The sequence below is a fragment of the Podarcis raffonei genome, chromosome 7 (genome assembly GCF_027172205.1).
Source record: "Podarcis raffonei isolate rPodRaf1 chromosome 7, rPodRaf1.pri, whole genome shotgun sequence".
Classification (NCBI taxonomy): domain Eukaryota; kingdom Metazoa; phylum Chordata; class Lepidosauria; order Squamata; family Lacertidae; genus Podarcis; species Podarcis raffonei.
In genome coordinates this window covers 67760321-67775564 of record NC_070608.1, presented here as the reverse complement: position 1 = coordinate 67775564, position 15244 = coordinate 67760321, and the positions used below count along the sequence as shown (strand labels likewise).

The 15244-nt window shown below is 44.4% G+C and overlaps 1 protein-coding gene across 1 annotated transcript in view; it reads left to right on the top strand.

The window, feature by feature from the left end:
* The window catches only part of TNFRSF11A (TNF receptor superfamily member 11a), a 38286-nt gene extending 23042 nt beyond the window's left edge, over positions 1-15244 (top strand). The window contains exons 6-10 of the mRNA XM_053397077.1: positions 854-942; positions 4062-4166; positions 7776-7828; positions 8895-9717; positions 14426-15244. Of these exons, the coding sequence (XP_053253052.1) occupies positions 854-942; positions 4062-4166; positions 7776-7828; positions 8895-9717; positions 14426-14832 (1477 nt within the window). The 3' untranslated portion in view covers positions 14833-15244. The remainder of the gene's footprint in view (positions 1-853; positions 943-4061; positions 4167-7775; positions 7829-8894; positions 9718-14425) is intronic.

Sequence of the window (15244 nt, the reverse complement as noted above, 5' to 3'; positions counted from 1 at the left end):
CTATAGCAGTAAAATAATAGTAAAAAAAATCAATGAAGTCTCATGAAGTGAGCATGAGACTCACAATTTCTTCTTTTCCATTCTTTTGTTTATATTTTATACATATATTTGCATTTTATACATTCTTATTCATTTATTTTATTTTGGCGAAGTAATAATAATAAATGAATAAGAATGAAAATGTGCACCCAACCCCGAGACCATTCCATTGTAACTATCCAACCTCCCAAAATTTCAACACCTCTTGCGATGGTTTGACCCCTTTCCGTTTTAACAGTATAAATTCTACAAGCACCCTCCATATCTCCTCAAAACCATTCCTCCTGCATATTCCCCGTCTTACCTTAGTGGCACATGTTAACTTATCATTAATAGCTATATCCCACACCTCTTTATTCCATTCTTCCATTTTATATTCTGCTTGGCCCTTCCACTTCCTAGCGATAATAATTCGTGCAGCTGTCAATAAATTTGTGAGTGAGTCCTTCGTAGCCTGGCAACCTTCCATCCCATCGTAAATAATGGTAATGATGCTACCTCTGGGCTTTTGGCCAGCTTTAACCCAGTGATTTCTGTTATCTCCTTAAACACCCTTTGCCCCCCAAAATTGTACATATTTATACACCCCCACCACATGTGAACATAATTCCCTGTTTCCTGACATCCTCTCCAATCATAATTTCAGGGTCGTGGTTTCAAGCCTCACATTGTGCAAAAGATTCCTGCATTGCAAAGGGTTGGAATAGATTACCCACTCGATCTCTTCCAACTCTGCAGTTCTATGATTCTCTGTTTCTGTTTACCCTAGATGTATAGTACAGGGGTCAATATATTCCTTCCTTCCTTTACTTAGCTGCACAGCTCTAGGAACTGAGGAAAAAATTCCTGGGAACAGATTGGCTGATGTCGTTTGTAAGAAGCAGCTGAAGCAGCCACAAGACGGTAAATGCAATAATATACTGTTTATTATAATATAATATAATATAATATAATATAATATAATATAATATAATATAATATAATATATAATATAATACCACCCCAAACTCCAAGCAGTTGTGAGATTCCGGGGGGCTTCAGGCACTTAACCAGGTTTTGTGTTTCTTCAGAATAAGGGCCAGGGAGACTGTGGTGTCTTTACAATGAGCCACTTCCTTTGTTACCTTAATGGCCCAAATTTAGAGGGCCATTACCTCACCAGCAAGCTAGCCTGGCTATTCCAGGAATTGAATCTGTGCTGGATCAAGGAATTAGAAGGGGGCTCAGGCATACAAAAAAGCTCATAACAAGACCAACAATGATGGGACCACAGAGGGTTGCAATTGTTTAAAGAAATGTTGTGTATTATTTGTAGGACTTAAGTTGACATTCATTTTGGCTTAAGTAGGAGCAGGCTTAAGTTCCTCAGACCCTGAGGGCTTTATCAAATGTTATCCTCAACAAGATTTTCACAACATGAAAATGGATGGGCCAAAGGCTAATCTCATTGGTTAATATTTTATTTTCCAAATATAATTAAACATGATTCGCGCAAGAGTGGATTTATCCAGGATTAAAATTTGCTTTGCACAGACCCTAAACAGTAACTGCAATTTTCAACTGTGCTCTGTGCACATTCCAGTGAAGTTTCCAATATGACAACCAGTGACCTTATTCACATGTAATGCCATGCCAAATCATAGCTGAATGTAAAGATGCTTTATTATTATTATTATTATTATTATTATTATTATTATTATTATCATTTCTATACTGTTTTATATTTTTAAGAAAAAAACTCAAAGCAGTTTACAACACATTAAGACATCAAAGAAAACAATTCAGAATAAAACATTACCGAAGAAAGTCTAATATAACGTATACATTCAAAGCAACATAATTAACAGCAAACTAAAATATTATCTTTAAGATTTCAGAATAAAACATTGCAAAGGAGGTCAGCTACAGAATGCACATTTAACACTGCAAAGTTACCCCCAAAAATGATCTAAAACATTTCAAAAGAAAACATTACTAAAGGAAGTCAGATATAAAATGTGCATTTTAAACAGCGTGGAAGGCAAGAGAATAAAATGTTATCATAAGCATAGAACATTTCTGCTGCTGTTGCTGCCAATGGTGGTTCATGGAGGGCAGTGGCTGTGGAAGCTCAGGCTCAATGTCTTGGATCTGCAGTAAGAAACAGCCAAGGCATTTGGCTCTTTAGCAACCTCAGCTTTTGTAGCTGGAGTCAGTTCCCTTGTTTAGGGAAGCTTTTAATGTTTGATGCATTACTGTATTTTAATATTTTGTTGGAAGCCGCCCAGAGTGGCTGGGGAAGCCCAGCCAGATGGGCGGGGTATAAATAATAAATTATTATTATTATTATTATTATTATTATTATTATTATTATTATCATCATCATCAGGGCCCTACCCTCCCAGGCCAGATGGGAAAAGACAAGCAGGACAGGGATCAGGTCTTTCCATAGGCCCAAAAGGGCTCTTCGGGGAGAGTGCCATCCCTCAGTGGCGTAGCGTGGGTTATCAGCACCCGGGGCAAGGCAAGTAATTTGCGCCCCCTAACCCGTGGATTTTAGCACTCGAGTCTCTTCCACAATGCGAGCGCAGCCCCCCCCAGATGTTGCGCCCGGTGCGGCCGGCCCCCCCTGCACCCCGCATGCTACGCCACTGCCATCCCTGACTCCCAACTAGTTTCCCATCATTCTTCTAGTAAGACACTTTTAAGGGATGGAAATTCATCATCGTTGTTAGGTGTGCCAGTGTGGTTGCTCGAGAGCGAACAGGCAAGACCCCCACGGGTCTTTTCAAGACTATTATCTGTGCAAAACATACACAGTGCAGAACGTCTCAATTCCATGTCTGCTTAGTCGCTAGCAGAATCTGGGAGTGGGCAGTCCTTAAACTTTCCCCAGCAGAGCAGTCTTTTGACCCCCATCCTACACCTCCCCTCTCTGCGCGTAAACCGACTGCGCAGAGAGGGAGTGCGCAAAGGGGGGCCTGCCTCCCCCTTGCTTTGCTCAGGCTTGGTGTTGCGGCTCTCTCTTGCATCATCTGACTCCTGCATGCCTTCCCCACTGGAGGTTTGGCTTCCCTCCTCTCCGGAGGAAGAGCTGCTTCACATGATCTTCGGAGGCTCCCTGTAACACAACTGCTCTTCCACCTCTCGCCTCTGAGCTGATGGCAGTTCCCTGACAATCATCATCATCATTGCACTATTTATACCCCACCCATTTGGCTAGGTTGTTCCAGCTCCTCTGGCCAGCTTCCAGCACATATGAAAACATAATATGACATCAACCGTTAAAAACATGGATTATGGCTGCTGTGGAAATCAGGACTGTTGCTCTCCCCTTGGTGCTGCTGCTGTGCTACCCAGAGCTCAGCTTTGGTTTGGTTTAGCACTGCATCTTAATCGAGGCGACAGACAAACCACAAGCCATAGCCAATGCTATTTCTTGGTTTACCAGTCATGCTTTCTCTCGGGGAGACAAATCTGGGGTCAAACATAAGACCAAGCCAAACCATGGTTTAGCTGTGGGCAGCACAGCAGCAGCAGGAATGGGGGGATGAAAGCAACTGCAATTCCAAGTACAGTGGTACCTCGGGTTAAGTACTTAATTCGTTCCGGAGGTCTGTTCTCAACCTGAAACTGTTATTAACCTGAAACACCACTTTAGCTAATGGGGCCTCCCACTGCTGCCGCGCCGCCGGAGCACAATTTCTGTTCTCATCCTGAAGCAAAGTTATTAACCTGAGGTACTATTTCTGGGTTAGTGGAGTCTGTAACCTGAAGCGTATGTAACCCGAGGTACCACTGTACCTGCATGCTCATGTGTTCACACTTTGCCATGTGAACCGGCTCACTGAAAGACCGTGGAAATTAACAGGAATAATTGGAATAAATGTTCCAGTTATTCTTCCATTTTGCTGGATTTCAGTCATAACACAATTGGTGCTTTAAAGGGATGTTTTGAATAACAAAAATGGCAAATTCCAGGAATATATTCCTACCTGAATATACAAAATGCTCTGACACCTATCTGTCCTTTTATTTTCCAGAAACCAACACATTATTTTATATACTGATTATTCCACTCCTCATTGCCTTGGTTGGCATTGCCATCTTTGTGATACTCTATCGCAATAAAGGGAAAGCACTGACAGGTACGTAGCATTTAATTATGTCTTTCTTGATCTGTTGCGAAAGCCATGAGTTCTCTGCACACTTCCTATTTCAGCCTCCTAATTTGCCTTTGTAAAAGCTAGTGTATAAATCACCACATTAATCTTTTAAACCGATCTTTAGTGTGCTTTTTGTTTTAGCGAATATGTTGCAACTTTCGCAAATAATACGTTTTGGATCTGAAACACAGAACTCTCATACATGAAATCCCACCCATTTATTTAGACATATTCAGAATGCAAAATGTGCTCATACACCATGGGCACAATCCATCTGGAAGTTACCCTGTGTAAACCCAATGAAATTAACAAGTTGTGGAACTGCACTTTCATGTAAGAGCTGCTACTCATACAATTTTCATCCTAGATCCTGAGCAGTGCGTGCCCTTAATTGTACACAAGAGATTGCCATGCACACGAGCATCTCTGCCTATTTCTAAGGAGGGAGCACACTGGCCTGTACGTTCCTTTGTACACGTAGGTGTGCTTCCTCCACTGAGAAGAATGAGATGACCTTAACTGAAGAATTGTGCATGCACACGAAAGCTTATGGGAGCCAGTGTGGTGTAGTGGTTAAGAGCGGTAGTCTCGTAATCTGGTGAACCAGGTTCGCGTCTCCGCTCCTCCACATGCAGTTGCTGGGTGACCTTGGGCCAGTCACACTTCTCTGAAGTCTCTCAGCCTCACTCACCTCACAGAGTGCTTGTTGTGGGGGAAGAAGGGAAAGGAGATTGTTAGCCGCTTTGAGACTCCTTAGGGTAGTGATAAAGCGGGATATCAAATACAGTGATGCCCCGCAAGAGGAATGCCTCGCAAGACGGAAAACCCGCTAGACGAAAGGGTTTTCCGTTTTGGAGGTGCTTCGCAAAATGAATTTCCTATGGGCTTGCTTCGCAAGACGAAAATGTCTTGCGAGTTCCTGCGGGGTTTTTTTCCTTTTCCCCCCATTTTCCCCAAGCCACTAAGCCGCTTAACAGCTGATCCGCTAAGCCACTTAACAGCTGATCGCTAAGCCGCTGATCAGCTGATCAGCTAAGCCGCTTAACAGCTGATCCGCTAAGCCGCTTATCAGCTGATCCGCTAAGCCGCTTAACAGCTGATCCGCTAAGCTGCTTATCTGCTGATCCACTAAGCCGCTTAACAGCTGATCCGCTAAGCCGCTAAGCCGCTGATCCGCTAAACCCGCCAAGCCGCTAATAGCGCTAATCCGCTAATCCGCTAATGGGCTTGCTTCGCAAGACGAAAAAACCGCAAGACGAAGAGACTCGCGGAATGGATTCTTTTCGTCTTGCGAGGCACCACTGTACAAACTCTTCTCCTTCTTCTTCTTCTTCTTCTTCTTCTTCTTCTTCTTCTTCTTCTTCATCTACCAAGGGTATCTGAAGAAATGTCCATGCACACGAAAGCTTATACCAAAAACAAACTTAGCAGGCCTCTAAGGTTCTACTGGACTTTTTTTTTTAATATATATTTGAACTCCCTTTGTGCATCATAACTTGTGCATTTGATAGCAGTTGCTCAATCAGGACTATTAGCTTCCATGGAACTTGTGTATTGGTGTATAATTCATGAGCTGAAATCTGAGCTGGTTTGATTCCATGAACTTCGGTCTAAATGGGCCTAAATCCAAGCGCTTCAACTTTACTGGGTTGTGACTTGAGGGTGCGGCTGCTGAGTCAACTTAAAAGCATGTCAGACTGGTTAAAGTGGTTTTGTGGCCAGCCCTGTAAATTTGTACTACGCTCCAGGAAGAATCCTTCGGATGGATTGGAAAATAACAATGACCCCTGCTGCATAACGAACTCTTAAAAATGTCGGTCAGGTCATGGTCTGGATTCAACCTCTCTATACCTGCCAGTTAGCATTTGAGACCCATTTTACAGATATTTTACCTTGTTTTCTTGCAATTTTTTGCTATCTGAGACTCAAGGTGCAGAATATTTAGACAATAATTAAACATATACATAGCAGACCTTAAGGGACTGTTGTGAACAGATACTCTGTTCTTCATAGGAAGCAAGAAGTTGCTACTACCTTGATCCTCAGAAAATGCCCTCATTTGCACCTTAGCCCCCAAGCAATGCACATAACTCATGGAAACACCATTTCTTTCAATGGAGCCAATGAGATTATCTTAATGGATTTTGTGTGTGTGTGTCTTTCAAGTCTCCCCAGAGCTATATATAATTGTTCCTTTGTCATTTCATGTGATATATCTTGCAACAGACGATCCAACCAATCATTTGCACCCAGTTAGATCATTAACAAGTCAGTCATAAGCGGATGGCACATGAGATGGAACAAAGACACAGTGGATGTAGAATGTTCTATTTTTGGCATAGATGGTCCAAATAGACACACATTCCATTTAGAGAGAGAGAGAGAGAGAGAGAGAGAGAGAGAGAGAGAGCTTGCAATGATTGTTTTAACGCACAATTTTTTTTCAGTTTTTGAGAAAAGTTGGTTTAAAATTAAACAACTTCATCTCACTTTAATTTAGTGAACTGAATATTGTGGCTTGTAGCCAGACATTGTCAGTCTCGTAGTAGACCCACTGAAATCCAATGAGATTTGAGTTAGTCAGGACTATTAAGTCCCATTAATTTTAAAAAGTTAATTTAACTGGGTCTGGATCCAGCCCTATACTTGCTGTCTTGTAATTTTTTTAATGTTTAACCTATTAAGGACACTGACCAGTATTAAATGCACCAGTCTACTGAAATCAGCTGCCTGATGTGCACCCAACTCTTGCGATAGATATTGACTAGGCAGTCTATCAATCAATTTGGGCTAAAGTACTTGGACATGAGATTAGTTAGGATAGATAGATAGATAGATAGATAGATAGATAGCGATGGGCAGGAATAGTATAGCAGGAATACCAACAGAATTTCCCCATGTACATTGTATGTGGATTGGGGCCCCCACACGACCACCACCACCTATATTGACAAGAACTTCTGCTTACAGTATGTACATATATTAACTTAGCCTAGCCTACCTCACAGGGCTGTTGAAAATATAAAATGGGGAAGGGGAAGATAATGTACACAAACCCGAGCTCCTGGCTGAAAAAGCAAAATGCAGATATATGCCACAAGTCTACATTTCTTCCTCTGACGGCTTAGCAACTGTGATTAAGTGTCTTTAGCAATGGTACTGTAACCCGCTGAGCTCCAAAGCATTAGTGCTGTCTGTGTTTTGGTTTACAACCTTTTTTTTTTTTTTGTAGAAATGTACGATTGACTTACCTTTTTTTTGTTTAATGAAAGCTCAGAGTCTGTGGCCCCTGCTAGCATGGGTTCTGCTACACGTGTACCCTCTGTACCTCCATTTCTGCAACTCTGAGTGTGAGAGGTCCTGGACTCTTCCCACACTGTTCAAGTGATAGTTAAATCAATAAACGGTTGGAGTCAATGACACAGATACAACCACCACCACCCTAACTTGGTAGGAGTCCAGCATGCTAAAGGGTTAAGGATCCCAGCAAAACTAGCTTGAATTGCTGGCTTTTGGGTATGTGGTTCTATCTGTGACTCACTTATAGCATGCAAAAATCTAATTCATTCTTTTCTTTGTTTCCCCCTCCAGCAAATCTACAGTACTGGGCTAATGACATGTGCAAGCAAATGAAAGGGACAAAGGTGAAGTCTTAAGGCTGTACATGCTGTGTTATGCTTCGCCGCCTCCCTCTTGCTTTCCTTGGCAGCTGGGGAACCCAAGTGGTGAATTAAAGACATAGGTTTGTCAGCAGCTATTTGGTAGCTGCCAGGCCGCATAAGGAAGGGCAAGAGGGGGGTGGCGAGATTGCAAGGAACAAAGAACCACAAAGAGGGTCGCCTGGCATTTAGTCAGAAATTAGCCCTGTGCAACGGCTCTGAGGCTTCCACACAAGCAAAAGATCACTATTACTAACAGTCTTATTACTGTGGATTTCTCAATGGCTTCCTTGGGCTCACAGTCCATACACAGTCCAAAACCTCTGTGACCCAGTGATTATTACATGCTATCTATTTTAAGTTGCAGGGACGCGGGTGGCGCTGTGGGTTAAACCACAGAGCCTAGGACTTTGCCGATCAGAAGGTCAGCGGTTCGAAACCCTGCAACAGGGTGAGGTCCCGTTACTCAGTCCCTGCTCCTGCCAACCTAGCATTTCGAAAGCACGTCAAAGTGCAAGTAGATAAATAGGTACCACTCCGGTGGGAAGGTAAACGGCGTTTGCTCTGGTTCGCCAGAAGCGGCTTAGTCATGCTGGCCACATGACCCGGAAGCTGTACGTCGGCTCCCTCGGCCAATAAAGCGAGATGAGCGCCGCAACCCCAGAGTCGGTCATGACTGGACCTAATGGTCAGGGGTCCCTTTACCTGTACCTTTATTTTAAGTTGTATTTCTTTGTTCAAATGTAGTTCTCTCGTACTGCTTTGCTGCTCCTTTCCAATGTTTTCGTGCTGCTGCTTATGTGGCCAAAACAGCAGGCTTGCTGGGGACCTCAGTGTTTATGGAAGCACAGATATCTTTAGATTCAGAGAAGGTCCTTTTGTACTGCTCTGAATTCACCTCCCTGGTGTTGGGCGAGAGAACCTGTCCCCCTCCCTTGTTGAAGAAGCATGTTAAGGCTCCTCAGCTGTTGGAGGAGAGGCCAGAATAGTTACGGTTGCATTGTAAAACTTCCTATTTTTAAAGTACATTTTCCCTTTGGATTCTGCACAGGACTCTCCTCATGGTACATTTGTGAACAGAAGCGTGGCAAGCCCAGCTGGTCTTCGGCTTTTGGGGGGCACATATTTGCTGGACCTTGACGAATATTCTTTTTCAGAGGATGCATGTTACCCCCATGGAGACATCCTGAATAGGAAAGCAAGCCCTGATGCAATCCACTGTGAACTGGGAGACGATTTCCCAACGCTGCCTCCCATAGCTGTGTCTGAAGATGACCAGTTTAGGCAGATACCCACAGAGGACGAGTATACGGACAGAACGACCCAGGGGCCTTGCTATTTTCCTTTACTGGGTAGACCTGAAAGCAAGCCTGTGTCGCCATTCTCTGAGCCACTGGAAGTAGGAGAAAATGACAGCTTGAGTCAGTGCTTCACGGGGACTGAGAGTTTGATAGACTCAGCAAACTGCTGCTGCTCAGACCCTTCATGTGGAATGGACCCTGTTCATGCCCCCTCACACCAATGCCTGCAGAACTCTTTTCATCAGTCCGCCTGCAGTAGCATGGGAGATGCCGATAACCGAGGCATAGGTGTCTCCTTCTCAGTGCCCAAGGAAATCAGGTGTGCTGCCTGTTGTGTGTCCTGCAGAGAATCTTCCAGCAAAGCTGGCAGCACCATGCATTCTTTAAAAGAAAGTGGGCCTTCTCCACTGTGCACCTGTTGCTTGGACTCTCCCTCGGTGGATCAGTGTGGTTCGGCAAGCAACAATGGTGTCAGAAGTGATCCATCTGACGGAAACGGCACAAAGGACCATAATGCAAAACGAGCTCCTGAGTCATCAAACGGCAGCACTTCAGATCCCCCATCAGCATCTGGTAAGCCTACAACAACATGCATGTTGCTTGCATGGCAATCTTTAGGCTGGGTGTGCATCATGTGGCATCAGCATTTCAATCTCATCTGTGAAATCAGGTGTACAACGGAAGGTGGCTGTGCTGGTCCCATGGGTTACCCAAGAGGCGAGGTCCAAGTCCAGTCCGTGGTCAAGGTGCAACGTGGAGGCAGTCTGTAGTAGCTGAAGCTGGGTGCAGGGCAGGGAGTCAGGTGTAGTCAGGAACAGGCGTGCAAGCTGGGAGCCAGGGTGGGTCAGGAGCTCAGGCAGAAAAGCAGGACAGTGTTCAGACAGGAACTACCAACCAACAATGTTGCTCCCGCAACTTGGGACTGGGGCTGGCCGGCTTTTATCTGCCCCGAGGCATAGGGCGGCCCCGATCCTCTGGTGACTCACCTCTCCTGGCCTGAAGGCGAGCACTCCTCCTGCGGGAACTTAGTTCCCTCCGCCTCTCTGCCCTGAGCCTCTGTAGCTCAGGAGAGGCTGGAGGGTTACCGGACCCAGAGGCAACCTCCTCTTCCCCTGACGGGGCTGAGAGTGGAGCACCTGCACGCAATGGGTCCTCCATCACCTCAGGGGTCAGAGCAGACTCAGCTGGTGCCTGCACCTGAGGATCCAGCACAGGTGAGGACCCTTCAGGCTCATGCCCCAGCCCCGGCTCAGCTGGTTCTGGAGGCGGGGAATCCTGTGCAGGCTCGGATCCCTCAGGTTCAGCATCTGAGTCCAAATCCCAGGCCATCACAGTGGCCATCTCTGTCATGTACCTACCTGGGTCATCAACTTGCAAAGCTCTGTAGGAGACATGTGGCAGGCTAGACAGATGTTTGGTGTGACCAGGCAAAGACATCATTGCGTTCTTACTCATGATGGACATAGGGGCAGCTTTGAAATATGTGTAGGCTACTGGAAAGTAACATCCAAATATTAACAAATCCCCTTAGGCCCCAGGCAGCTAATCTGCTTTTGGTTTTTCCTTCCATATGTTTTTCAAAATTTTCTGCACAGATCATATTTATGGCAACTAAACAAGAATCATGACTTGGGGGGACCATTTAAGACAGACACTCTTTTTTTCTTTTTCTTTTTTGGGATATTCATTTGAAAGCAGACTTAAGGTGAGCAATGGGGGTTAATGTATGGAGTGATCCAGTCCATAAAAGTCCTGCATATCATGATTATTAGAATTCCTGCCCCCCAGCAGTCCCTTGACGGAAGGGTAAAATCTTCCTCTTTTTCTGGTGTAAAGAAAATTGAAAACAGGAGTGGCCAGCATTGTGCCCATGAACATATTGGCATCCTTGGGAACTTCCCCTGGCACCCCCAGAGCCTTTGTGCCACCCTCACTGCCCCTTTAGATATGTGCGTTGCCATTTTTCCTCTTGAAAAAGTACGTAGAGCAAAGGAGGAAGTTGGAAAGAGCAACATGTTTCTCACTTCCTCTTTCACCATTATGTGCTTTTCGAGGCTACTGATCTGAGCCTTGAAAGGCACATAAAGAGGAAAGAGGAAATGGGAAGAGTGCCTCACTTCCTTTTTCAGCGCAGTGTGCTTTTCAAGACTGAGATCAGCACCTGAACAACCAAACAGAAAGGGAAGAGGAAAGGGGAGGGTGAGAGGGAAAGCAGAGCAATCTGGGATGCCATAAAGGTCAAGAGAGAGCAAGAATGGAGGGCCAGAGAGAGAAAATATATGCACGTATTGCACACAAACACACATCAGATCCAGTAAAATGGATCCTATTGAAACTGCAATTTTATTTCACAGGTTCCTGCCCAACTCTCATCAAATCAGAGATTGTATTTTTCTTTACTGACTGAACTGTAAAAATCAAAGCTTTGGTGTCTTTCAGTGAAAAAAAAGTGGATCTGATACAAATTCTTAGGGATTTTGATGATTTTTACAAGAGAACCATTCAAAGCCACCATCAAATGATAGGTTTCCTCTCTGAGTGCCCAGATATGTGAATTGCTGGTGGGTTTAATTGCCATTCCTGTGTACATCTCCTAAGATCCCATGAGTATCCATAGTGTAGGTTGATGATTTTGTGGTTCCAGCAAGCACCAGATCTGTGAATTTATGCAGTTTACCAATGTAAGATTTTAACTGATTATGTTATTGTGTTGTTGTTTTCTGAGACCCCACGTTCTGAGACTCAGGCTATTGCATACAAAATCAGGGGGATCCATTTTAATTCTATGGGATCTGACTTTTACCCAGATGCTATGCTCACATACATTTTCTCTCACTCCTACTCCTAACTTAGTTTGTCGATAAATGTGAAATTCAGTGCATAAGAGGAAGGAGACAAATCACATGAAGGCTGTGCAGTAGGAGCCTTAGATATGTTCAACTCTGAAGTTTCAAAATGGCGCTTGTCCTTGGCTCTATTTTTTTGTTTAAATGCCATACAGAAATGGAAGCTGGAGGCAACAAAATGGAACCCCACCTGGGATATGTCATCCAATGCAAATACCTTTATGATGCTTCACAGGGCTCCTGCAGAGGAACTGTTCATTTATTCATCCTGATTTGCTTACACAAAGCTTACGCAGTGGTTAGACCATGCCAGGCTTTTATTGAGCATTTGTTCCAGTTTGTTTACAGGGTGGTTATATGACAATGAGCATTTCTTCTGATTTGCTTGCAGGGTGTTTACGGGGCTTCCTGTTCATCATTCATTTGTTCCACACTTTTCAGTGTGTTTCCCTATCGCTTTCCAAGATGAAAAGCATCCGGCTTTTGTTTGTTTTTTATTTGTTGCCCTAGGGTGACAGAGCCCTTTAATCCACTTTAATGGTGCAAATCTAAAGTTCCAATACACACTTGAATCCCTCCTACAAAATACTGACAGTCTGGAGGCACCTAGAGTAAGGCTTGCCCTGCTTATTAATCTTGCAGTTAATTCAAGGATGCTATGAATGAGCCAGGAACTTCTATTTTTTCCTGAGATTCTGGAAATGGTCTAGACCCAGCACGGTCACATGCTGGTGCCAGTGGTTTCTCTCCACCCATTCTCTGGCACTCTGCAGCCCTGGCTAGCTAGCTGGCAGGCCAAATGTTATGGTAGTGGTGGTGAAGGAATAAAAAGAAAATCCCTTTACCAATTACAAACTGAGATTTTCAGCTCACCAGATGAAAGCATTAGTCACAATTGTTGTTTTTTTTTTCTTCTGTATGTGAACTCTTGAAAAACAACCATAACATCGTTTGGTACAGTTATCCTATGACAGTTATCCTATGATGCAATGGATTAAAAATGAGTTCTAGGATCCAAAACAGTTTACATACATTTACCTGGAAGTAAGTCCCACTGCTTTCAGAGGTTGTAGCTTTAAAAATTTTGCCCTGCTGGTGGTTCAAATCCCCACAACAGGGTGAGCACCCATTGTTCGGTCCCAGCTCCTGCCAACCTAGCAGTTCGAAAGCATGCCAGTGCAAGTAGATAAATAGGTACCACTGCAACGGGAAGGTAAATGGCATTTCCATGCACTCTGGTTTCTGTCACTGTGTCCCGTTGTGCCAGAAGTGGTTTAGTCATGCTGGCCACATGACCCAGAAAGCTGTCTGTGGACAAACGCCAGCTCCTTTGGCCTGAAAGCGAGATGAACACCACAACCCCATAGTCGCCTTTGATTGGACTTAACCATCCAGGGGTCCTGTACCTTTAGTACAAATCTCTTTATAAACTCTGACCCTAACTATTAGAGACAGAAATTATCCATGGATTCATTTCTGATCAGGTACCGCAATCTGTAGCTCACGTCTGGTGCAAGATTCGTTTAGTTAGTTCTTCTACCACTTTGTGTTATTTATCAAAGGCTAGAAAGGAACAGCTGAAAGACCTCATTTGTGGCATGAAGCATGCAGGCTTCTGGGGACTTGACCTTGGATCCCTCTACACATATGTGATGCATCTGGTAAAGTTGATTGACATCTCCCATGATCCTTAGCATCTTAAAGATGCTCTGTACAGGAGCATGGCTCATAGAAACCTGTAGCCTCTCTGCCCCCTCTGATCCTCTAAATCAGGGGTGGGAACCCTGTGGTGCACCAGATGTCACCAGACTACAGCTCCTATCATTGCTGACCATAGATTACACTGGCTGAGGATGATGGGAGTTGTAGTCCAATAACATCTGGAAAAAGCCACAGCTTTTCCACCCCTGCCTTGAGTAAACAAAGTGAAGATTGCAGAAGTCTGAAGCCTCTAGACCAGGACTGGGGTGCCCAAAGCTTCCCCCTCCCTCTTGATTTTTTTCTGTATCAGACATTTATCACTGCCCTTTAAACTTACCACTTGCCATATAAACATCTGGTCTAATGGATCAACACTAAATGGAAACTTTTGGTTTCAATAGTAGGCTACAGGTCACTGCTTGTTCTGGTGCAGCTTAAACCACTCTGTCAGTATCAGTTGCAAAGGCTGTTATCATTGATCTGCGGGAGCTGTACAGTTGCCATCCGAATTAGAGGTTTTCCAGAAACTTGAGTATTCCCTTATGAAAACAGCATTTTAGCTCAAGCTGCATTGGCCTGTCCATAGCATTCTCCTTCTGCATCTGTTACTTTGGATCTTCATTGATTGCTTGCGATTGTAAACTCCTGCACTGTAAATTCCTTACAGTGCCCATATATTAATGGGAAAATGTGTGTCTCTCTCTCTCCTCCTCCTGTTCCAACACCCTCTCTAGGAAATGTGACTGGAAATGGCAACTCTACATTCATTTCAAGCGGGCAAGTGATGAATTTCAAAGGTGAAATCATCGTCGTCTACGTGAGCCAGAATTCCCAAGAAGGGTCTATGTCTCCCGGATCGAGTGACGACAGCCTGGGCAGCCCAGTGCAAGAGGAAAACCTGGACCGCTGCGAGACCTTTGTGGGCAACGCTCACCAATATAAGGAAAAATGTGCTGAGATGAATTCATATCACAGTGTGGGTGATGAGCCGCCGAGCATTGTGGGAGAGTACAAGAGAACTGCTGGGCCTATAGCTCAAGAAGAGATGCATGAGAGTCAGAAACTTTTCTCTAGTGAGGCCTCGCCGCCTGTGCAAGAGGAGGGAAAGCCAGGGCAGTTTCTAAAGCAACCATTGCACTGATGGAACCAAGGCCTGAATTGCTGGTTTCTGGCATTTGGTCAAAAGGACACGATGACTGAATGTGTTCTAGCAAACAGCACCTGGGTAGCAATCTTCTATTTGTTGTCGTCGTCAGAACGCTGCGGCGGACAGATGAGAAGTAGGGTCTTTTCTGGATGACGATCCCTCTGCTATAAAAGGAAGCAGGAAACTTCAGTACGCTTTGGTGCTATAGGGTACGTCTCTCACAACAAGCTGAATATTTCAGGATTCAGGCGCAAGAGGCATTGCTGCTGTTCCAAATGCCCCAAATGTCTCGGGAAATAAGCTCCCGAGCATCTTGTACATATCGCCAAACTTATCTAGTCTTGCATCTTGTTAGAACGGTAGACCGGCTGTTAGGGAGAAACTCTGTTCCGTTTGCTTTTAAAGT